This window comes from Adiantum capillus-veneris, chromosome 2, assembly GCF_014529385.1.
Source record: "Adiantum capillus-veneris isolate H3 chromosome 2, ASM1452938v2, whole genome shotgun sequence".
In the NCBI taxonomy this organism is placed as follows: Eukaryota; Viridiplantae; Streptophyta; class Polypodiopsida; order Polypodiales; family Pteridaceae; genus Adiantum; species Adiantum capillus-veneris.
In genome coordinates this window covers 126,547,213-126,571,083 of record NC_140932.1, presented here as the reverse complement: position 1 = coordinate 126,571,083, position 23,871 = coordinate 126,547,213, and the positions used below count along the sequence as shown (strand labels likewise).

Genomic DNA, 23,871 nt, shown 5'->3' with positions numbered 1-23,871 from the left:
AAATTTTGAGCTTGAATTATGAAATTTGGGAACAATGACTATAACAGTGAGAATTTAATAATGACGACTGCCATTAATTCAAGAAAAATTCCATTTCCTCATAAATAAGATCTAATGTGTTGACAGACTCGTTCATTTTAGGAGGCACCCAACTTTAAACTATTTTATCTTGTCAGTACTTTAGATAGAGTACTTAAATTATCACTGGTTTATTCAGTCTACTGATCAAGATCTCTACTCAAGTGCTTTAGACAATTTTTCACCAAGGAGCTTACAAATGATGAGCTTAGTATCTTGGATAATGAATCCCTAATTTTATCGGCTCATACGGACAACTTCATTATTACTTGAGGTTTTGAATTTGAGAGGTATTTTGGCAATATCCACAATTTATTGTAGTATTGTGGTTATCTCCACAAATCAACAGGCATCTATGTAATTTTCCTTGGAGGTCAAATTTGAACGTGATGTACTAAGTGTGGGGCTGATAAGTGACTCTCAGTGCTCAGGACAGTGGCGATAAGAGTCACCATAGGCCTGGCATTGAGAGAGTTACTGACTCTTTACTGCCATATTATTCGACCTAATGGATACAGGGGTAAAAGAAGCATTCTAAGGCACTCTAACTTGAGCATACACTACGCATAACCTGGCACCTCCTATTCAAAACAACAGGCACATGAATCCCAAAATCAGTAAACTTCCACATGACAAATGGCAAAGCTTCTTAGCAATCAAAATCTTTCATCTACCAAACAAGTCAATTTCATGAACTACGCAATGCTTCAAGGTATTGAATATCCATGAATGACGTAAACGACATGAGGGAGAGGCTCGCGGATGTGTAATTGTCTCTACAAAAACTCGGGTCATTGTTTAAATGACAAAGGCCCACGGTATCAAGCTCCAACAAGATCAAAAAATTTAGTGGCAGCTGGGCCCACTGTCAAATGCTTCCCCTCGCTCCACCAGGCTGAGTTGAGTGGATATGGATATTCATTTTGTATGAAGAGACATAACATTGTGCCACTAAAATAGCCTGAAAAATCTTCCCTGAATGAACTTGATGCATGAAACTCCACTTATCGAAAGCTTTTTAACCCCAAAACGTGTGAGCCTACTTGTGGCAGCATCAAAAAACCTTGCTCATGATTCCTTCTTTTCACTGACACCCAGAGCCGCAAGCCGTTCCACCAGCGGAGGATGCGAGTAATGATATGCAGAGTACCAGGGATCGGTATTCATCGCTGAGAGATTCTCTTCCTGAAGATGAAAAGCAAAGCATCTCATTAATTTGTATTACTAACTACAAAGTCAAAAGGCAAAAATCTCATCAAATGAATACAAACTCAACCTGAAGCTTAATCAATCCAGCACGCAGTGGAGGGCCATAGCCCAACTTGCTTGCAAATGCATCAGCCTGTTAAAGAACAGAGCAATATCAATGCAGACACTCAACAAAAACAAGCACATCAACTTTCTTAAATACACAACCAGACGTAAGTATTAACAATACCTGAAATTCAAAAGCACGGCTGACCAGATTTAGTCCAAAGCTTACTAGATGATGAAGTGGCATGATTGCATCCTGTTCACACCCAAAGCAGGTAAGTTCATAATCTACGACTCTGTTCTTTAAGGTCAAGCATTCATGTCCACACAACCCACATTTCTTTTATCAATCAAATAGCTCTCAACTCAAGGATTTAGCAGGCGACAAGTTTCCAAAAGTTGGTGACTGTGATGCACAGAGCTTACATCTTATTCGGCTCTAGATTGAAAATTTCACAGCATGCATTCAGAAGCTTGTGACCATGTGTGTTTCCAAAACATATGCATCTCATAGGAGTACCTGCTTGTTTGTTTTAGAGGTTTCCTCCACCATATTGTCTTTTCTGTTTGGATAAGGCAAATTTAGAAGTGCCTCATGGATTGCTCTCTCAAGTTTTCAATCTTCTTCAGCTCTAGATTGAAAATTTCACACGCAGCATGTTTCAAAGGTTGCTGACCGTATGCCTTTTCAAAACTATAGTTATGAATCTCAAGTGCCTGCTGGTTTGTTTTAGAGGTTTCCACCACCATAATCTCTTCTATTTAGATAGGGCAAACTCACACGTGTCATGGCTCTCTGAAGTTATTACTCTGCCAGTAATGGGAAGAGGGCACAGGCTTAAGGAGCCTAAATATGCTAGCAGCCACCCTCACACATTCATAGCACACTGGATTATTTGTTAACCAAATTGTCCATTATTCTAGCCATCACACCCAGACCGCGGTAGTCCTATCAAGGGGTGTCGATGCACTAAGATCACATACCCACGCAATCTCATCCAATTTAGAACTATTGGTGCACCAAATTCTTATGCTTTACAGATGACACAAAATTCACAAGTGCAGACACATAACATAAAGACATCCAGATACAACCAAACGCTCCCCAGACCGAAATCTTAAATACGTTGCCTGGAATCATGGTCTTAGATCTGGATGGAATTTTTCTATGATTTGATTTGGATATGATCTGAATGTGCACTGATTGAATCGTCTTTGTGCAAGTCCGGATTTGTGTCGTCTCGTGCGTCTGTACTTAGAGTCAGTGTCTACTGAACCGGTTTATGGCTTAAGTCTGTTTTTGCAGGCGTAATCGCCCTCGTGCGTCTGTACTTAGAGTCAGTGTCTACTGAACCGGTTTATGGCTTAAGTCTGTTTTTGCAGGCGTAATCGAGGGCGATTACGCCTGCAAAAACAGGGCGATTACAAATCTTTCAAGAGGGGGATATGTCACAAAATTATGATGTGACATGACCTAATGAGTCGGAATTTACGCTAACTGGCTGACATGGCAGACCGTACGGATTTCCGCAATTTACGAGACTGTACTGATTTCTGCTTTTGGCACTGGCAGCCCTAGCCTCTAGCTTTTGAGGGTCTAGTGCTTTTGAGTTGAAGCTTTTCGTGTAGCTTCTTTTGGAGAGCCCCCAGGGCCTTTAAATTAAACCCCAGGGCCACTCTCTTCTCTGGCTCGGTTGTATTGACGAGCCTACAAGCAGAGAGGACATGCAGGCATTGTAACTTTTCTCAAGCATTAATATAAAAATAAATACCGAAAGGGGCGCCAATTTTTGAGGCCAATCTCTCTGGGCACGGAACTACGTTGGGCTGTGTCGACTAAATTGAACTGTGAATTAAGTCTGAAGTATTTTTAAGTGATTCTCTCGTGTATCGTGACAGATTCTAGACTTGGGGTGCACAAGTCTGTTACATGATCTATTGGGTAAGTCAAGTTACCTGAATGCATGGCAAACCCTTGCTCAACATGTCCCATCAGTTGCTATATGGACTCAAATTTTGTTAATAAGTAGTAATCTCATATCTCTTTGGGAAGTCCACTGCAAAATCGCTTGATTTGCCGCTTAAAACTGATCTTTTTGAAAGATGAGGCGGATAGAAAAACATCCCAATCTCTCGCAATAAGTATCCACAGTATCTGCCTTGGCCATCCGAAGATGATTCCAGGCAATAATCACGTCACGTTCGTACTGTTCAATGAGCCACAAAGAAATAAAAAGTCTCTTGAGCTTTAGCCACTTGGTCGGTGCTTCTTTTCGTAAGAGAAGAGTGGACCCCAATGCCGTGCATTTCCCTTCAAGTAGGATCTTGACCTTCTAATCTTGGAGTGCTTTGAATAGCGCCCTCCAGAAAAAGCTATGCCAAACTGTTGAATAAAAGCGAGGGCCTTGTGCGCGTCTCGAAAACCTGAAAAGGTATCAAATTCTATTGCTTGTCCAAACCCTCCTTGAATTCTTGGGTCTTCTTGCTCTTATCCTCGAGAAAGTCGTATTGATTGGCTCTATAAAAGTGCTTCCTCTTAGAATAAAACATCTGGTCATCAGAGTCCGAGCTCCCTTTCTGTCCTCATCATTGGAATCAAAAGAGGAACAGCTGTCGGAACTATCAGAAGAGGATGAGGACAAACTGGACACACCCTCAAAGCATACATGCTTCTTGGCTTTTCATGCATTTGCAAAATTAGACTATCGACCCAAATAACCAGGGTAATCTGTTCCCTTGTTGTGTCTCTTTGAATGCTTCGTGGTCTTCAATATTTGGTTGACTCGTCGTTCGATCATATCATCAAGTTCATCTTTAATGTACATCCGCGAGGCAGGTGGTTTCTTCAATGCAGACTTTAATGGTAAATCGATGGCCATATAGCACAAAGCATCAACCTGCTGTTGACGTTGCATCTCCATTCGTTCATACTTCCTCAAAGACTCGCGTCCCATTTGGTATTTATTTTTTTATTAATGTTTGAGCAAAGTACAAAAACCGAGGGTCCTCTCTGCTCAGTTGCTCGTCAACAAACGGAGTGGCCCCGGGTTCATATTTGTAGATCCATGGCCTTCAAACTTAAAACCAAGTACATGAAAAGCTGCAAACTCAAAAGCTTCAGGTCAAAAATCTGCCAACGTAAATCGCGGAAATCCATACAGCCTACCATGTGGCACAACCAACGCAAAATGCAAAATTTCCGTACAGCTGTCCACATCAACATCTTAGCGCAAGTTGCAGGTCTGTCTGTATTGCCACGTCATTTGTCCGTACTCCCACATTATCATTTTATGACACATCATCACTTTGTGACACCACGTACCGATTGAAAAGAACAAACTCGAACAGACTTTGAGCGCTTCAAAACAATTGAACACACACGCATACACACACACACACACATAGAATCCACACGGTAGGCACAGAGTGGCGGAGTTCCATCCCAGAGCACTTGCCCCAAAACCTTGGCCCCCCTTTTGGTATTTCCTTTATACTATTTCACAAAGGTACTACTGCTAGGGAGCTCTGCCTCTGTTTCCGCACAAGCGAGAATGCCAGAGTGAGGCCCCAAAGGTTTGTATTTAAAGACCCTTGGCCCAAAAGCATCATGGATGCAAAGCTAGGGCTCCAAACCCTTCTTAACCCAAAAGCTCGAGACCTCACTTACTCTCGTCAATTGCAGCCTTTTTTTGTACACCTTGCTACATCAGCAGATTCCGCAAACCGCGGCTAGTCTGTATCTTTTGCTACGTAAGCACTTTTTTTAGGGTTAGTGCCCCTCTGCCAGTTTATCCATTGTTGAGTCTTTTAATGTCTCTAGCCCAATCAATGTGTCCTCTCTCCGGTGGGGTGTAATAGGGAACGGGGGGAACACAACCCAAACGTTCCGAACCGGCGTTCCAGACGAGTCTCGTTCCTGAAACGGAGTCGAAAACGGAATGCCGTTCCGGAACGGGGTGTAACTGGAACGGTGTTCCGGAATGGGGGGAACGAGGTGGAACATGTGGCGGAACGGCGAAACGCGGGGCGGAACGGGCAAAAGTAGACATTTGGGGGAAAAAAGTGGGCTTTTGGGGGCAGATTTGGGACTATTTGGGGAACATATTTAAGGCAAGCGTGTTGAGAGCTTTGGTGACTTGACTCTTGAGGATATGTATACGCATTGCAAAAACCTCTATGAGCAACCCAATGTTGATAAGATGGAGTGTTGTAGCTCCCTTTCGTTTATGCCTCCCTTCTTTACCATTGAAGATGTATGTTGCGCCCTTGAGAAACTTGCTACTTGCAAGGCAGGGGACCTTCAAGGTGTCAAGGCTGAAATGATTAAATGGACAAGCAAGAAAACACGACATTGGATACACCATATGTTTAACCTTGCACTTCAGCATGGCATGCCTCATGATTGGAGTGAAAATTGGATCAAACCTTTGCACAAAGAAGGAGATGTAAACAATGTGAACAACTATCGTACTATAATGGTTGGTTCTTTGATGGCAAAGTTATTTGGATGTATCATGGAGATGAAGATAAGTGAATGGGCTGAAAAGAACGGCAAATGTGCGCCAGGCCAAGCAGGTTTCCGAAAGCGTCATTGCACTAATAATCACCTTGTCACTCTTCGAGTTCTTATGGAAGCGTCTCGATTGAAAGGAAAAAAGTTGTATTGTTGCTTTGTGGATTTCAAGAAAGCTTTTGACATGGTACCGCAAGGAAATCTTTGGAGACGTATGAGTGCCGAGAGAATTTATGCATGCAATTTTTCGCATCTACCAAAAAGTGATATGTCGACTACGTATGGGAGATGGAATTTCAGAATTTTTTGCAAGCACCATTGGTGTCAAACAAGGATGTCCAATTTCCCCAACCCTCTTTGGGCTACTCATTGATGAATTGGATTGCATGGTTCTTGATTTTATGCAACAAGAAGGCATAGAAGAGGTTAAGATTGGAAAAGCGGTGTCACAAAGTGATGACGTGGCTACCAAGAGCAGAAACCCTAAAACTTGTAAACCCTAATTTCTGCCAGAAACCCTAATCGGCAAAAACCCTAATTTCTGGAGACCCTAACCCTAACTGCTGGCTGAAAACCCTAAATGTGGCTGAGACCCTAAATCTGGCACCAGATATGCCACATGGCAACGGTACGGATTTTCGGATTTTACGACGTTGAAATCTCAGCTTTTGGCGACGCAGTATACCCGAGAGAGAGAGAGAGAGAGAGAGAGAGAGAGAGAGAGAGAGAGAGAGAGAGAGAGAGAGAGAATTTTATCTTTTATTTTGGAAGCTTTTGGGGCTCTGCTTTTGGGCATCCCTTGTAAACTTTAAATAAGCGGTAAGGGCTCACTTTGCAGAGCATCTGGACGTAGAGTCTGAGAGTGAAACCCTAACCGCTCTCTTGTACTTTGACATACCACCCCCGAAACCCGCTCTCAAGAAACCTTCTCATCACAAGCAATATTCAAAGAAGGAACTAGAAGAGGTGGTTGATGCATAGATTGCTCAGCTTTTTGATGCGCAAAAGAAAGCCAAAAAGCACGGCAAAAAGCAGAAGAAATGTAGTGACTTCCCGGGTTATTTGGGTCGTCAGTCGACATTTGACAAAGCAAAGAAACAAAAGAAGCGTGTTCACTTTGAAGGAGTACCCAGTTCTTCTTCTTCTTCTTCTGGCAGTTCTTCTAGCTCTTCAGATTCGAGTGAAGAAGATAGAAAAGGCAAAAAGCGAAGCAAGAAACAACGCTTCGGAAAGGGCAAGAAAAAGGCAAAGAAGTCTAAATCTCGCCCAGTGACTGACAGTTCTACAGAGGACTCGTCACAGAGAGTTCAGACTCCGATGATGGAAAATTTTATGCGAACAAGAAGAATTTTTATAAAGCCAACTAGTATGACTTTCTGGAAGATAAAAGCAAGAAAGTCACAGAGTTTCAGGAAGGTGGATACTCCATCAAATTTGACACTTTTTCAGGATACTCAGATGCTTCGAAGGCTTTGTCTTTTATACAGCAGTTTGACATCGCTTTTGCGGGAGGACGCTACTCAGAGCACTCCAAGATTCGGAGAGCTGCCTCTTACTTTAAGGGGAATGCTCGCACTTGATGGTCCACACTTCTTTTAAACAAGACCGCGCCAGTTAAATGGCTGAAATTTAAGAAGCTTTTTATTTCTTCTTGGTTGACGGAAGAGTATGAACGCGATACACGAGCTGCTCGGAACCATCTTCGGATGACCAAGAGAGATACAATAAATGCTTACTGTGAGAGATTCCGGAGCTCTTTTCTACCCGCCTCTTCATTCAAGAAGATCTCTTTCAAAGAACAGATTGAGCGGTTATCCTTGGGTCTACCTACAGAGTCCGAGATCACTGCTTGGAATAGAAGTCAGCTTCTATTCAGGAGTTGATGAGTCATGCGAAGCGGGGCTTTGCCATTCACTCTGGCAGTCTGACCTACCCCACAGATGAGGCCATGACACAATGAGCCGAACAGACTTCTGGGAATGAAAGTAGAAAGAGAAAGAGCAACCCAAAGAAAAAGGATGCACCACCCAAGCTTACTCCTCAAGAGCGAGCTCGCTTCATCAAGGAGGAGAAGTGCTTTGGATGCGGGGAACATGGACATATCTCCGCGAAGTGCCTAAAAGGCACAGAAAGAACAGAATGATAAGGACGACGACAGGCTTGAGAGTTCGAGAGCACCTGAGGAACGTGGACGAAAAGGCAAGATGAAAACAGGACTGGTTCCAAATTGTGTGGGTACAAATCCCAACACCATGGACGAGAGTACAGAACTTTGCCGAGCTTGGGGCAAAGTGAAAGATCAAGAGGCCATGATCTTCTTTGATGGAGGAGCCAAGGCCAACTTCATTTCACCTGAATTGGCGGTGCGGCTCGAGATCACTCCCGATCGGATGGGACCACTTGCACAGGCAGTTCTAGCGGCACCCAGCAGGGACGTAGCCATTACACATGTCATTGGCAAACTTCGGTTGCATTATTAGGGGTATTTGGGGCATGAGGACTTTTTCATAATGCCTTTGGAGGATTGTGATGTTCTCTTAGGGATTCCCTGGTACCACAAGAACAACGCCGTGGTCGATTATCGGGCGAGGAAAGAGACATTGACTACAGAGAAGGGCATAACAAATGTACTTGATATTAAACTGAAGGGCGAGTCTGTCCCTATTGTATCGGCTTCGGCCATTTCTAAATTAATGAAATCCAGTCTATTTGTTTACTCGATCTTTATGAAAGAATTGAGCGATAATGATAGGATAATTATGTCTAAACTTGATAAAGAACGCCAAGATTTTCTCCACTCTCACGCCGATTGCTTCTCAGAAGGCCTACCAGGCAAGTTACCACCTGCTCGTCCTGAAGATCATACCATTGATCTGATATCTGGAAGCACACCACCGAACCGGCCACCTTACCGTGTGAGCCGAGCACAGAATGAAGAGATTATGAACCAAGTGAAAGACCTCTTGGAAAAGGGTCTTGTCCAGCCTAGTACTCCACCGTATTGCTCTCCAATGTTGTTGGTTTTGAAGATAATGATCTTGGAGAATGTGCATCGATTATAGAGCTCTCAACAAAATCACCATCAAGAACAGATTTCCGATTCCTAGGATCGATGATATACTCGACAGGTTACAGGGATCCTCGTGCTTTAGCAGGATTGACCTGAAGAGTGGATATCATCAGATCAGGATCGCACCGGGAGACACCTACAAGACAGCTTTTCGGACGACTTTTGGGTTATTTGAGTTTTTGGTGATGCCTTTTGGCTTAACCAATGCTCCTGCCATATTTAACCGGATGATGGACAGGATTTTTCGAGAGTTTAGGCTATTTGTTGGCACTTTCTTTGACGACATCATTGTTTTCTCCAAGAATGAGGCAGAACACAGAGATCATCTACTTCAGGTCTTTCGGGCATTACGAAATCACAAGTTAGTGATTAATGCAAATAAAAGTAATTTTTTCCTACCAGAGATACACTTTTTGGGACACATTGTCTCAGCTGCACTCCATTGTCTCAGCAACAGGAGTGCAAATGGATCCGGCCAAAGATAGAGACTATCCGTGATTGGCCCGATTTGAAGAATGTCCATGAAGTTAGAAGCTTCTTGGGACTGTGTTCGTACTACAGGCGGTTCATTCGAAAGTTTGTAGAGGTTGCTTCCCCTTTGCATATCTTGACACAGAAAGGAGTCCCTTTCTCGTGGGGATCCACAGAGGTGACTACCTTTCAGACATTGAAAGAGAAATTGACTACAGGACCAGTTTTGACTTTGTCGGACTTACAGAAGTCATTTGAAGTATATTGTGATGCTTGTGGTCGTAGTCTGGGTGCAGTCTACAAGAAGGCCATGTCATTGCTTACGAGAGCCAATTGTCCTCAAGGCCGGAGATGACAACACAGATTTATGAGAAAGAGCTTTTGGCAGTTATCCATGCTCTTACTCAGTGGCGGCCTTACCTACTGGGAGCGGATTTTACTGTCTTTACATACCATCAGAGTTTCCACTACTACTTGTCACAGAAGCAGCTTTCGGAAAAGCAGATGCGGTTGGCGAACATCTTGTCACAGTTTCACTTACAGATTTTCCATATGCAGGGACAAAAGAATGTGGTGGCAGATGCTTTGTCTCAGAAACCGTTGGTTCTGGCTATTTCCGCGATACATCATAGGAGCTTCGAGGATATGGTCGACCAGTATGCCACAGATACAGATTTTGCAGATGTTTTCACACGGATACGAGATGGGGAGACAGTAGCAGGATAATCCATTCAAGAAGGCTACTTAATGAGAAAAACCATGTTGTGCGTTACACAGCCGTTGAGGGAAAAGGTTATGACCGAATGCCACTGTCCACCTTTTACAGGTCACCGCGGCATGGCTACCACCATGAAAGGGGTAGAGAGATACTTCTTTTGGCCGAAACTCAAAAAGGATGTGGAAGAGTTTGTGCGCAGTTGCTTAGTATGCCAGAAGGTCAAATTTGACAGGCATAAAGCACACGGATTGTTACAGCCTTTACCCATACCCACCCGCCCCTGGGAAAGTATTGCAATGGATTTCATTTTTGATCTCCCGAGAACAGAGAGTGGTCACGATGGTATCTGGACTGTTATTGACAGATTTAGCAAACAGGCTCATTTCATTCCAGTGAAGAAAACAATCAAGCCGGATCACTTAGCAAGACTGTTTGTGGCCCAGATCTTCAGATTACATGGCATGCCTGAGATTGTCTCCGATAGAGCCCCAGATTTACGAGTTTGTTTTGGAATGCAATTTGGGAGAACATTGGCACGCGGTTGCAGTTCTTGTCATTGTTCCACCCGCAGACTAATGGGCAATCTGAGATTGCAAATTCAGTGGTTCTAGATTTATTGAAGTCTTATATCTCAGATCAGAAGACTCAATGGGAAAAGTACCTACCTTTGGTGGAATTTGCCTACAATAACACGATACACTCTTCAACGGGGAAGGTGCCATTTGAGATTGTTGAAGGTGCTGCGAAGGTTCCACCCTTCCTAAGCACGAAAGACAAGATTTTTGAAGCGGATGAATATACGCGAGACTTAGATACGGCTTTTGCCCAAGGTTTGCGAGACTTTGCAGAAGTCTCAAGAACGACAGAAAAAGGCAACGGATCGCCATCGTCGCGACTTGAAATTGAAGGAGGATGATTTGGTGCTCTTACGTTTTGAGAAGGCACGCCTAACAAAGAGAAAGGGAAAGGAGAGGATTTTTCCAAAGTTTAGTATGCGATACTACGGACCTTTCCACATCACTGAAAAGATAAATGATGTCCCCTTCCTGGAGGATTCACAATGCATTTTATGTGAGTCTCTTGAAACCTTTTAAAGGTGATGTGCCTGATGATGGGAAGCCTGATGAGCAACCCGAAGTGGAAGAAAACGAGGAGATCCTTGTTCCTGAACAGATTTTGGCACATAAGGATACGAAGAATAAAGGTACAGTCCGAAGGTGGTTCTTGGTTAAGTTCAAGAACTATCCTACATTGGATGCGAAGTGGATGGAGGAGGAGGACCTAGCAGATACTCCTCAGATTGTGAAACTTTACCTCGATGCTTTTGGTTTAGCATAGTCTACTCCAAATGGAACCCAAAATTCAGCTTGGCTGGAGATCTAGTGCAATGGGATGCACAAGAGGGGAGTCACTCCGCTCCTTTGTCAACAGATGCCTTGATTTAGATACTAGAGTCACCGATGTCTCTTTGAGCTTCAGGGATATTGAAAGTTGACAGTATTCTGCTATATGACTTTATGAAATGGATTATGATACTGATTTGTTCTTGACTTCTTTTAAGTGCAGGAACTCATAGATGAAATGACTGCAGCATTTTGGTCTAATTGATCTCGAATTGATATGGTTGCAACTTGCAATAGGGGTTAGTCAATCGGACATCGATGAGGTCCCGATTGGATCTAGATGCGATTGCTAGCTACATTGCCGATAAATCATGGTCTAAGATCCGAATGAATGTTGAATGTTTAGTGATGTCCTGTGATGTGACTGTCGATTGGTACATGTGCTAGATGTGTGTTCCTAGTACATAGGTACTAACAGTCAGTGTCTGCTAAGACGGTTTATGGCATGTCTGTTTTGCAGGCATAATCGAGGGCGATTACAATGCTTTCAAGAGGGGGGTATGTCACAAAGTGATGACGTGGCTACCGAGAGTAGAAACCCTAATTTCTGCAAGAAACCCTAATCTGCAGAAACTTTAATTTCTGGAAACCCTAACCCTAACTGCTGACTGAAACCCTAAATCTGGTGACAGATATGCCACGTAGCAGCAGTAAGGATTTCCGGATTTTACGGCGCTGAAATCTCAGCTTTTGGCGATGCAGTTTTCCCATGAGAGAGAGAGAAGATGAATTGCTTTATTTTAATAAAACTCTCTTGAGAGAGAGAGAGAGAGAGAGAGAGAGAGAGAGCAAGAGAATTTTTAGCTTTTGATTTGGAAGCTTTTGGGGCTCTGCTTTTGGGCATCCCTTGTAAACTTTAAATAAGCGGTAAGGGCTCACTCTGCAGAGCATCTGGACGCAGAGTCTGAGAGTGAAACCCTAACCGCTCTCTTGTACTTTGACATTGATTAATACATAAAGAAATACCCAAAGGGGCGCCAATCTTTGGGGCCAATATTTCTAGGCACAGAACTCCGCCGGGCCAATGCAAATCTATTGTGATCTGTGAATTGTTTTGAAGTGGTTATTTGGTGTCGTGATTGATTCTTGACTTGGAGTATCCAAGTCTGTTACATGCGTTGAGCATGCTTTTGCTTTATGCCGATGATATAGTGCTCTTGGCACATACCTTAGAAGATGCACAAAAGCTTATGAATGTCTTGGAATGCTTTTGCCTACATAGCGGGCTGATCGTGAATGGATCCAAAACCAAGGTTATGCTTGTAAAGACCCTCAATGATAAAAATCCATGCATTATATACAACAATGAGCCACTTGAAGTGGTAGATAGCTTCAAGTACCTTGGCCTTGAGGTTCCATCCAATCATAGATGGAAGGATTGCACAGTGCGTCGCTTGGAAGCCGGAAAGAGGGCTTATTATGCATTTGAGAACATGTGCAATGCTGAAGAGATCAAGTGTTGGGCTCTCAAAAAGTACCTCTTTGACACATTGGTGACACCGGTGCTTCTTTATGGAGTGGAGGTGTGGGGTGGTAGCATCGGGAAGTCTACTTGGAAAGAGTTTGAGAATGTCCAAAAGCGTTTTCTCACCAACTTTCTCCAAGTCAAGACACAAACACCCTACATGCTCTTACTTCTTGAGTCCAGATTGCTTCCGATTGAGGTCTTGGGCATGCAAAGGGTTGTGGAGTACATACTTAAGACACAACGTAGCCCTTTGTATCGACTTCCTAGAATCGCATATGAAGCAAGTCAAAAGGTCCAAAAGACATGCAAGAGCAAAATACTATGTTCGGGGTGGATGATTGACATCAAGAAATGGTTTGAAAGATGGGATGCATGTCACTTGGTCAAGGATGCGTCGATCAACTCCCAAGTTAATGAGGCCTTCTTACAACGCCAATGTATCACGGCTTGGGAGAAATCCGGAGGTTCTCGCTTCAGCCATTACACCACACACATTGCCCCAAACTACAAATCTCTCTTCTTCTCCGAACGCGGTAACCGAACCCATTCCTACATCCTTGAGCCCATCCCATTGAGTGTGATCTGCACCATTGCCTCCATTCGTCTTAGCTCCCATTCTCTACGCTGCGAGGCAGGACGTTGGGGCACTGGCGAGGAGTCTCATCGACTTTGCACCTTATGCCCTCGTCAAGTGCGAGAGAGTGAGTACCACACACTACTTGAGTGCTCAGCTTTTGACCACATTAGGTCCTCTTTCCCCATATATTCAGCCATGAGCTCTCCCTACATACCTTCTTCTCCCAACCACGATGTGGACTCTCTATTGTGACCCTCATTTCAACCATTTTTGAGCATCGAGAGTCACTTGTGACCTCCACTCACACCACGTGACATGTTCATTTGGTCCCATAGGTCATATTTGACCTTCGAGGACGATAATATAACTCTCTCTCTCTCTCTCTCTCTCTCTCTCTCTCTCTCTCTCTCTCTCTCTCTTGCTGCTATTCTTGAAACCCTCCACAGTAACAAGTCCCACCAATAGGGTGCATTACACGCCATGCCCGCCCAAGTGCACACACTTTCATATATGCCTAGATAGACCACCAAATTCACGTTTAAAACAAGACATGTTATAGGGAATCATCCTACCTGAAACAGGATGAGACCAATGAGAACAGGCTGGCTACGAAAGCCAAAGCTCTCAAATAATTCCTTTGAGTTGCGCACGAGTGTGTAGCCCCCAAACTGGAGTAACGTAAGAATCTACAGAACCCAAACACATGTTTTCCTCTAAATGATTACATATGTACCTTAGAGAATATATGATTTGAAAAGTGAATAACCATACCTGCATAGCAACAAAGGAGTACATCGTATGGCTCAGTCTCCAATGACCTAATTCATGAGCAATCACTGCCACAACTTCATCCTCGTTTTTGCACTGAATTGAAACAAAAATCTATCAGGGTTAACAGCCACCTATGTACTTTCAATCTTCAAATGCTCTTAGAAAATATTTATCTGCCTTTCCGAAGGTTACCAGACACCAGCAATATGGAAGAAACAAATGACACCACCATATTTGTTACACATCATGTCTGCACAACGAATTGCTTTTGTAACAAGGCAAATCCTACGTCAACCTCTGACTATGAATAGGCATATTCACGTCACAATCAATGCACACAGAGACAACAAATAAAGCACACCCAAATGACTTGATTCTTAATAGAAAGAGCCCGATTGTCATTAAACATCCTGAAGATTGGAATATTTGCTTCTCAAGATTTCTGTCTCCTGTGCATTGAGATGGCATGGTTATTGCCCAAAAACACCCTTCAAACAAAGTCTCCCTCTTGAGGAATTATAAAAGCATGGCCAAACTGACCCAGATAAGGCCACATATAACACGAACAATGTAAATAAGCTATACTGAGGCACCTCACTGTATCCACTTTGATGTTACAGGAATGAAATAATCCGTTTATCGTATACAACAACTAAACAAGAAGCAACTTGTCTTGGTATTCCTGCTGGCTCATCAACAGTTATGATAAGAATCAGTTAGAATCACAACAAGGATGTGGTACTCAGAGGAGTGTCATATATGTCACCACATGATCGCATCCAACAATTACGCCTTGCAAAAAACAGAATGTTAGTGACACATGAACACTTCCTCTCTAAAGTAGGATATCACACAATTCAATTGCCACAAATACAATATAGAGCTATTCCCGACCTCAAAACAGCACAAATCTGGGAAGTTTCTATAAATACCTGTTGAATAAGGGTGTCAAAGATCACAATTCGCTTGCTGTTCCAGAACCCGTACATATATGCCTGCAGGACACAGAAAATAAAGGCGCTGCAGAGAAAATGAACCTCCCAGCTTGCTCGTAATAATCAAACCCAAAAAAGCACATAGTTTTCTCCAACAGAACTTATAAGGCACAAGCATTTTCACACATAGTGAAACACATAAACACACACCCCAACTAGAAGAGAGATGCAATCTTCACTAGAGGAAAAGAGACATGACTGAGTGCTGAGGGTCTGAACAACCAGCCTCCCATCTAGAGTTAGTACTACTTGTGCTTTTTTCCAAGTTCTTTTTATGATTTTTGATTGCAAGCAGGCCTACAGTGTCACCTGCACAGGACAGGCTGTTAGTTACAGATGGTCTGGAGTTCACATTGGACAGACTCTCGCCTGGGCAGTGACACGTGGCAGTGGTACTGGTGGTGGTCTAATGGACACCGTGGCCAGATCACCACCACCACACTTTGGAGATAAACTTAGCAGGACTAAGATATTTTGCTAGCTATTGGTGGCTCTTTATGATGGCATATATTAGTAGTTGCTTCTAGTCATCGTACACTTTATCCATTTCCTATGGTCTAAAGTTTTGAGTCTTGAGTCTCGAGTCCAGCACCGCACATCTGCACCTTCCCTGCACATTGGAGCCTTGACACCCCCATTGTATCTGTGAGTCCTCGGCTTGGAGCTGAGTGTGCTGCCAGCCACAGTCTGTATGGTTCTACGAGTTTGTCGAGTTCCAGTAAGTTCTGAGTCTGTTGTTGTGTTCCATTGTTGTGTGGTGTTTTCTGTCTATTGGAGTGAGGTTTCATGCATACTGCACTGAGGAACACCCACCATAGAGAGCACGACACACTTTTCCTGCTACAGGTGCTCTCATTTTTGGCACGCCTGTGGGACCTCAACTGAAATCTCACTCCATTGAGCATACACGTCAAGGAGCTGGCTGGTTTAAGCCCTCGCTTGTGCCAGTCTGCTGGTCTAGACAGGTGCTCTCATTTTTGGCACGCCCTGTGGGACCTCAACTGAAGTCTCACTCCATTGAGCATACACGTCAAGGAGCTGGCTGGTTTAAGCCCTCGCTTGTGCCAGTCTGCTGGTCTAGACTGGTCTGGTCCAGCGTGGTCCAGTCCAGCTTTGCCTCGACCAGGTGGTCTAGTCTCTCGTCTTAGTCTAATCGAGTGGTCTACTGACTCGCCCTGGTCTAGCTGAGTGGTCTAGTCACTCGCACTTATCTAGCAGGAGTGGTCTAGCCGAGTCTAGCCTGGTTTAGTCGGGTCTAGACCAGTGGATCTAGACCATCCAACAAGTTCAAGGGTCTCCGCGGCCAAAGCTTGGGTGGGTGGGTTGCTACTGCTGACACATACAAGGCAGTCTAGAGATCAACAAAGCCCACTATTGAGCCCTCTGAAGTACTACCATCGAAAGCGCCAACCTTTTCTGTAAAGTAGAAATTCTACCAGCCCCGCTACCCCTACCCTCCCACGCATCTATCTCCACTCCCTCAACCAGCTCTTCCCCTCCCAGGTCACCTTCCCTCGTACCCTTCTCACCAACTGTGTTACAGCAAGCTCTCGAGCAACAGGCTCTCGAGCAGGCAGCCATGGAGGAGCTGACAAGCGGTCTGGCTAAGGTGAACATAAAGTTTCCAACTTTCTAAGGACTCTCGACAGAGGATGTAGACAACCATGCTAGAAGATTTGTCTCCCTCTGCAGGGGTCATGGCCTCAATAGAGAAAACGCCTACCTTGTGCTCTTCCCGTCAACCTTGGATGGCTGGTGCAATCAGTTTGCAGAGAACCACTTCACCACTTGGACAGCACTACGACGGCACTTTTGTGAAGCTTTCAGGCCAGCTGACTTTCAAGATAAGGTTTTGGACGAGTTGGCAAACCTAGTGCTGCAGCCAAATGAGACTTTTGTAGAACTCATGACAAGGACAAAGTCTCTGGTGTCGTGTCGCTCCGCTTCCACAAGAGGAAAAAGCAACGACTGATGAGATTTTTCTTCAAGTCAAGGGTAGATAAGAAAAGCATCATGAGGAGTCAAAGGCAGCAAGATTCTCTTTCTTGACTGGACTAAAAGCATGTGTTCAGAGGAAAGATTTGCACCAAGTTAAATGGGATACACATTGTTCTCTACAATATTGGAGTGCTTGGTAATTCCTTGGTTGGTAAATATGCCAAATGTGATGAACTTTGGAGGGCAAAAGTGGTTCAGGAGTTTTGGCAATGCCCTAGTTAATATGTATGCCAGATATGGTGCACTTATAAGAGCAATAAGTACTTGAGGAGCATCTAGTCCGGGAATGTCATCTCTTTCAGTGCATTGACAGCGGGGTATGCTGCTAGAGTTGTGCCCAACACTACCGTGGTTGATATGTAAGCCTAATGTGATGATCATCAAAGCTTTGGCCAAGATATATGCCAAATGTGTTGTGAATTTGGCAATGTTTGATAGATAAGTATGTCAAATGCGGTGTGCTTCGGAAAGCACAAACGTGCTTGAGGAGCTATTGATTGCGAGATTATGCCAAATAGGGCAATGTCAAGGGAAATTCGGATTGTTTTACACTAATGCTTTTTTTTTCCGTGAAAAAGATCCTTCTATTAGTTAATGAAAACTGCCCATAGGGCTACAACCACCTCTGCAAGAGAGGGCTAAAACAAACATGATGGGGAGACTCTCCCAATGAAAAAACAGCATATATACAATGAGGCTAAATCAAGAGATGGGAGGAGGAAAGAGCCACACAGGTGGACGGTAGTGCCATCTGAGCACACTGTGACCCTGGACAATGGTGTAGAAAGGCCCAGGGCGCCATAGTCGAAGGAAAGCCTCGCGGCGCTCCCGCATGCGGTTGGAGCTGCCCTGTAGTCCCTCAAGCTGTCCTCTGAGAGTATGGATCAGCTCTAGCCAAAAGTCACGAACAGTCTCTGCTGGTGGCACCAGGCGAGCCTCAAAGATGCAAAAACAGCGGGCCCGCCAGATGAACCAAAGTGTCAGGCCACTGATGAGCTCCTAACACTCCTCTCTCTCACTGCACCACTCCTGTGGAGTAAGCTCTGTAGCAGGTTGGAGTGTAGGTCGCCCCCCCTGTATCACTATCATCCTGCTGCTGGAAGATAGCTCAAACTGAAGTGCCGGGCCCGTGAGAGTGGACCAAGCCGCTGCCCCCAAGTGTACTGTTGAGCCGTGGAGAGAGTAGGCATCAACCGAAGAACTCGTAGCCACACCTGCTGGGCCGAGGGACAATCCCAAAGACAGTGACGCTGACTCTCCACCAAATGGTCACACGCTGCACATGCGGCCGAGAGACCACTATGCACTAGCCAGCTCCCTACTGCTGTAGCTCTATGTGCGACCAGCCACTGAAACAAGGTGACGCGCCTCGGCTGTCTGGAGTCCCACAACCTCTCCCAAAAGGCTGCCAAGAACTCGACTGTGAGACCCTCCTCCTGCCAATGACGTGTTGAAGCGGGGTGGGCCTCTCTCTGTGCTGAAAGTATATGACGTCCAAGCCGAACAGTGTACTGAAAGATAGGGACTCCTAGGTGGTCTGCAGAAGAGAAAGGATCCCTCCATAGCCACTCACCAGGGTCCCACTGTACTCGTGCCAGTGGAGAACACTCCCAAGCTCATAGCCTCCAGTGTCCAGTCTCAAGAGCTGCTGGGTCAGGGTCTATGACGCAAGTCCTCCCACAGATGCCCACTACTCGGATCCTCTGGAAACAGCACTCTGCTACCTGCGGGGCCTCTACTGCAACTCGCCGTAGTCGTCCCCCACCCTGAAGCTCGAAGAACAGGACTGGGATAGTCTCTGAGCAGGCCCTGACTAAGATGAGAACCTGCAGTCTTATGAAGGCTCCCATCCACCGGGGTGCTACTGGCTCGAGAGGCGTGAGCCACTCAACTGGAACTGACTCTGAGATGTCCTGACATATGCTCTGCACCCCTCTCATGCCCTGTAGCTGGAAACCCTGCACCTCCTCTGACAAACCTGTGAACTCTAGCCAGTCACCTAGAGAGCGCACTGGACCTGCTGCCATGGGACCCCAAGAAACATGAGGCCGACTACCAACCAAGTGGCCTCTCTGAGTGCTAACCATGGGGTTCCAGACGAGGGGCTGCCGTAGGCGCTCCACCGTGCACGTCGGCTGTCTCTGCTCCAGGCCACGCCGTAAGAGCTCCCAAGATCGAAGCAAACTCATAGCGAAGCGGTCCTCCAGTCTCCTGCTCAAACCAACTCTGCGCATCTCTGTAAAGATCCATTTGGTCGAAGGTTGCCAAGGGCGGCACCCTGGCACGAAGCCTCTGCAGCAAGAACTCCTTCCAAGGCTCCTCACCTGGAAGAAGTCCTCTGACTATGAACTTCCCAAGAAGGGCTCTGCTCTGCTGTCTGGATCAATGATCCCAAGCCCTCCCTGAGAACAAGGGAGCGTGATGACCTGTCAAGCCACCTTGGCTCGAGCTATTTGAGTGTCACGTCCTGACCAAAGGAAGTTCCTGATCAGCCTCTCTACCTAGCTGATACAAGAACTCGAGAGGAAGTGATGTACCACATAGTCGCCAACAACACCTGGTTGGCAACTACTACTCTGCCAGCCAGAGAAAGTCGTGCTGAGCTCCAATGTACCAACTTTCTCCGGAGAGACAGGAGAAGGGGAGCAATCTGCTGCTCGGGAGACAAGTCCAAACCAACCTGACAACCCAAGTACCGAACTGCAGTCCCTGGGGGAATCCACTTGAAACCCTCTCCTGGCATCCAATCTGGCACAGGAGCACTACCAACCGAGAAAGCCGCTGTCTTTCTCTAGTTGATCAGTGCGCCCGATGAACAACAAAAGGTCTCCAAAGCCTGCTCACATCGGTGAAGATTGGCCTCCTAGCCATCTAAGTACAAGGCTGAGTCATCAGCAAACTCAACGCCCAGTAGCTCATCTCCCCGAATAGGGAGTGCTAAGCCCCGTAGACCAACCTGCTGTGACACCAAAAATCTGCTCGTCGCCTCCGCATAGAACAGAAAGAGAAAGGGGACAAGAGGACAACCCTGCCTGACCGAGCGTGTAAGCATGAAGCGACCACCTCTACCTCTTGCGAAAAGCACCTGACTATGAGCCTGTCTGTACAAGGCTGACACCCCTCTGATCCAAGCATCTGAGAAGCCCATCTTGCATAAAGTGCCCTCTAGAAAGTCCCAGTCAACTCTGTCGTATGCCTTCTCAAAATCAAGAAGAAGAATCACGAGGTCCTCACCACGGAGCCGTGCCAGGGCAGAAGCCTCCCAGAAAGTAAAGATGTTGTCAAGGATACTGCGTTCCTTGACAAAACTTGTCTGAGTCCCATGTATAAGGCTCTCCAAAAGTGGCTGAATCCTCAAAATCAGAGCCTTGGCAAGAACTTTGTAGACTGAGTTGAGGATGGTGATGGGGCGCCACTGTCGAATCTCATCCAAGGAGCCACCCTCCTTGGGAATGAGGTAGATCAGGCCCTCACTCATGCTCTTAGGCATCACTCCTGTGTGCAAAATGTACTAAAAAGCACTACAGAGATCTGGGCCAAGTAGGTCCCAATACTCCAAGAAAAAGCTGGGAGTCAACCCATCCTCACCTGGACAGCTACCACGGGGGAGGGCCCTAAGAGCCGTGTGCAGCTCCGCAAGCTGAAGTGGCATCTCTAACCTCTGACGCATCTCCTTGGTCACAAGACATGGCATCTGTGCCCAAACCTGCTCCTGGAATTGGAGCTGATCTCTTGAGACAGCTAATTCCAGTGTTGAAGGATTTCAGCTACTAGTGTGGGAAGATTTCAAACAACAGACTAGACAGAAATCAGAGACTAGATTGAAATGTGGATACTAAAACAAGAATCAGATTTATAGACTGGAATAAGATTCAGATTCAGATTCAGATTCAGAAGACTGGTCGAGAAGTAAGTATCACTGAAATATATACCATGATTGAGATTACAGATCAAGATTACAGCGAATATGATTACAGAGAGAAAGTATAGCCGACAACACTGCCACTGATGCTCAATTACAATTATAGCCCAAAGCGCTAATACAAGTGATAACAATTGCCCCCCCCCCCCCCCCCCCCCCCCCCGATAATGATGTAATGGGCCCTATTTATACACTTCGGGTTTACTGTAGTAATTACTCTAGTAATTACTAAGTGATTCGCTGCCCATCTTCTAAGAACACGTTCCCACATGGTGATTATCCAGCCGTCTACAGCTCCCTACATGAATCCTGCCGCTCTGACTGGGGCTCAGCAAATAGTAACTCACGGTAGAAGTCAGTAGCAACTACACGCATATCCTCGGGCTCACAAGCAACTGACCCATCGGGCATCCTCAACTGACTGACCTTGGCATGCGAGTGCCGAGGTCCCACTGTCTCAAAAAAAACACCAGTCACTCTGTCACCCACCTGAGTCCACTGAGATGCCTGTCGGTGGAAGGCAAACTCATGACGCCTCTCCTCTGTGCTAGCATGCTTCTATCGAGCCTGCTGTAACTGCTCCTCCAACCATGGACTATCTGGATGCTGCTCCTACATCCTCTGTAGTGAAGCAATGCCTTGTTTGAGACGCTGCTCCGCCTCTCTTGCTGCAGCCCGGCGAGCCAGAGACTCCTGAAGAAAAAAATGGCTAATTTGAGCTAAGCCTGAGGCCACTCTCTCTGCAGGAGAATCCTGTCTGTCCATGCCCTCTGTCCAGAGAGCCTCTACCCTCTCTCTAAGTGCCGAGTCCAACAAGACCCTCTCTGGGATGTGGAGCATCGTGCTCCCACTCCTCTGCCTGTCTACCACTGTGAGCATCACTGGTGCATGGTGCGAGAAGGAGGTCCCTGCCAGGATGCCCACTGATCCTCCCAAGTCACTGAGGTGGTCACTAGTGTAGAAGCGATCTATCCGCGATAGATTCACTCCTCCCACTCTGCGGTCCGATCTAGAGAAGGCAAGACTGTCTGGGGGCCTCACGAAACCAGACTGCTGCCTGTATCCGAGACCCTCAAAGTCATACACAACCTCTCCCAAGCTGCCAACTCGACTCCATGCACAGTAACATGGCTGCCACCAATCCTGTCACAAGGGTCCTCCAACATGTTGAAGTCCCCTCCTATGCACCAATGATTTGCCTGCGACAAAGACTCAACAATCTGTGACCAAAACTCTGCACGAGCACTCGCCACATTGGGCGCATAGATGTTCAGGAAACCCACAAGGCCACCCTGAACCTGCATAGTAATCCACTGAGCCCTGCCCGCGACAATAATCCCTCTACCCACAATGGCCTGCTGCAATGAGTCCGCAATAGTCATACATACCCCACCCTGGATGCCTCCAGGTCCAAAAGCAACTGACCAAAAGGTATCATACCGTCCACGCAAAATCTGACCACATCGCCGAATGCGGCTCTCACACAAATGGTGCTCCTGAAGCATAAGGAGATCAATCTCTCCTCCCACAAGGCAACGTTGAAGCTCCTGACGCAATCGGCCCCGCAGACGCTGAAACTGGGGCCCACCTAGTCCCTGCACGTTCCATGAGACGATCCTCATGGGGAGCGAGAGAGAACAGATGCTGCCGCAACAGCTAGACGGGCTATCTTCGAGGCAGGCTTGGATGGAGATTAATACGCATCCGAGCGTCCTCTAGATAGGCGTGACTGCAGTGAGTGCCTAGCCCAAGCCCAAGTAGAGCGAGCCGTGCGTAAAGCAACCTCCTCTATCCAAGAGTCCTCATGAATGTATACATAGCATGGCAAACACTGCGTATCTGCAAAGAAGTACACCACAATGTGCCTACATCCTGCTGAGTATGGGGACGTCACCGCAAACTTGGCCAATAGCCACAAAGTCTGCAGCATGTCTGTAACTCCAAGTTCTCCCATGTGGTGAGAGAACTCTACGACCTGTGTATGCAACCATTCCAACACTGAGTCGAGGGTCCACTCTGTCTCGGCCCTGCCACAGAGGGGGAGAGGGAAACCAACTGCTGAATCCAAGGCCTCTGTCCCCCTAGCGGCTAGGAAAAAAGCATGGACCCCAAAGCAGGCCGCCTCATGGTCTGCTGAGGGATCGCCGAGAAAACGAGTAAAGCCGTAATCAAAGAGCGTCGGATGTCAATGCTCGTCAGACCACGAGGGATAGCTGCAAGGGAAGATTGTATCTGCAGAGGGGGCCATAAGAAAGGCTGACCCTCTCTCGCTAGGCGACTCGTGGCAAAGGCATTGCCAAGAGATCTCCTAGCCGCCGGAGAAGGCCCTGCCCCCTGGGTCGACTGTGGAACTGGAGTAGGAGGGGGGGGGAGAAGGAGCTGGGGGGAGCGGGGGAGAAGAGGGGCGGGATGGGGCAACAGAGGTAGAGGGGCGAGGTGGAGAGGCAACGGGAGCAGAAGGCGGGGGGGAGGATGAGTAAGAGGGGGGGAACTCGGGGGGGGGGAGAGGCTGTCGAGGGTGGAGCAGAGGTGGGGGCTGGAGCAGGGATCTCCTCCTGCTCAAGAGGACCAAAGCGGTTCCCCGTGGGAACCCACTGTTGTTGAGTAGGCGCCTAAGGGCCACTCTAAGTGCC

General features: G+C 46.3%; 1 protein-coding gene across 1 annotated transcript in view; it reads right to left on the bottom strand.

Annotated features, from left to right (window-relative positions):
- Nucleotides 1–708: 708 nt before the first annotated feature.
- The window catches only part of ATSTE24 (Peptidase family M48 family protein), a 104,015-nt gene continuing 80,852 nt past the window's right edge, over nucleotides 709–23,871 (bottom strand). The window contains exons 9-14 of the mRNA XM_086489634.1: nucleotides 15,256–15,318; nucleotides 14,324–14,416; nucleotides 14,125–14,238; nucleotides 1,517–1,588; nucleotides 1,355–1,420; nucleotides 709–1,263 (exon numbers count right to left, since the gene is read on the bottom strand). Coding sequence (XP_086345760.1) covers nucleotides 1,147–1,263; nucleotides 1,355–1,420; nucleotides 1,517–1,588; nucleotides 14,125–14,238; nucleotides 14,324–14,416; nucleotides 15,256–15,318 — 525 coding nt within the window. The 3' untranslated portion in view covers nucleotides 709–1,146. The remainder of the gene's footprint in view (nucleotides 1,264–1,354; nucleotides 1,421–1,516; nucleotides 1,589–14,124; nucleotides 14,239–14,323; nucleotides 14,417–15,255; nucleotides 15,319–23,871) is intronic.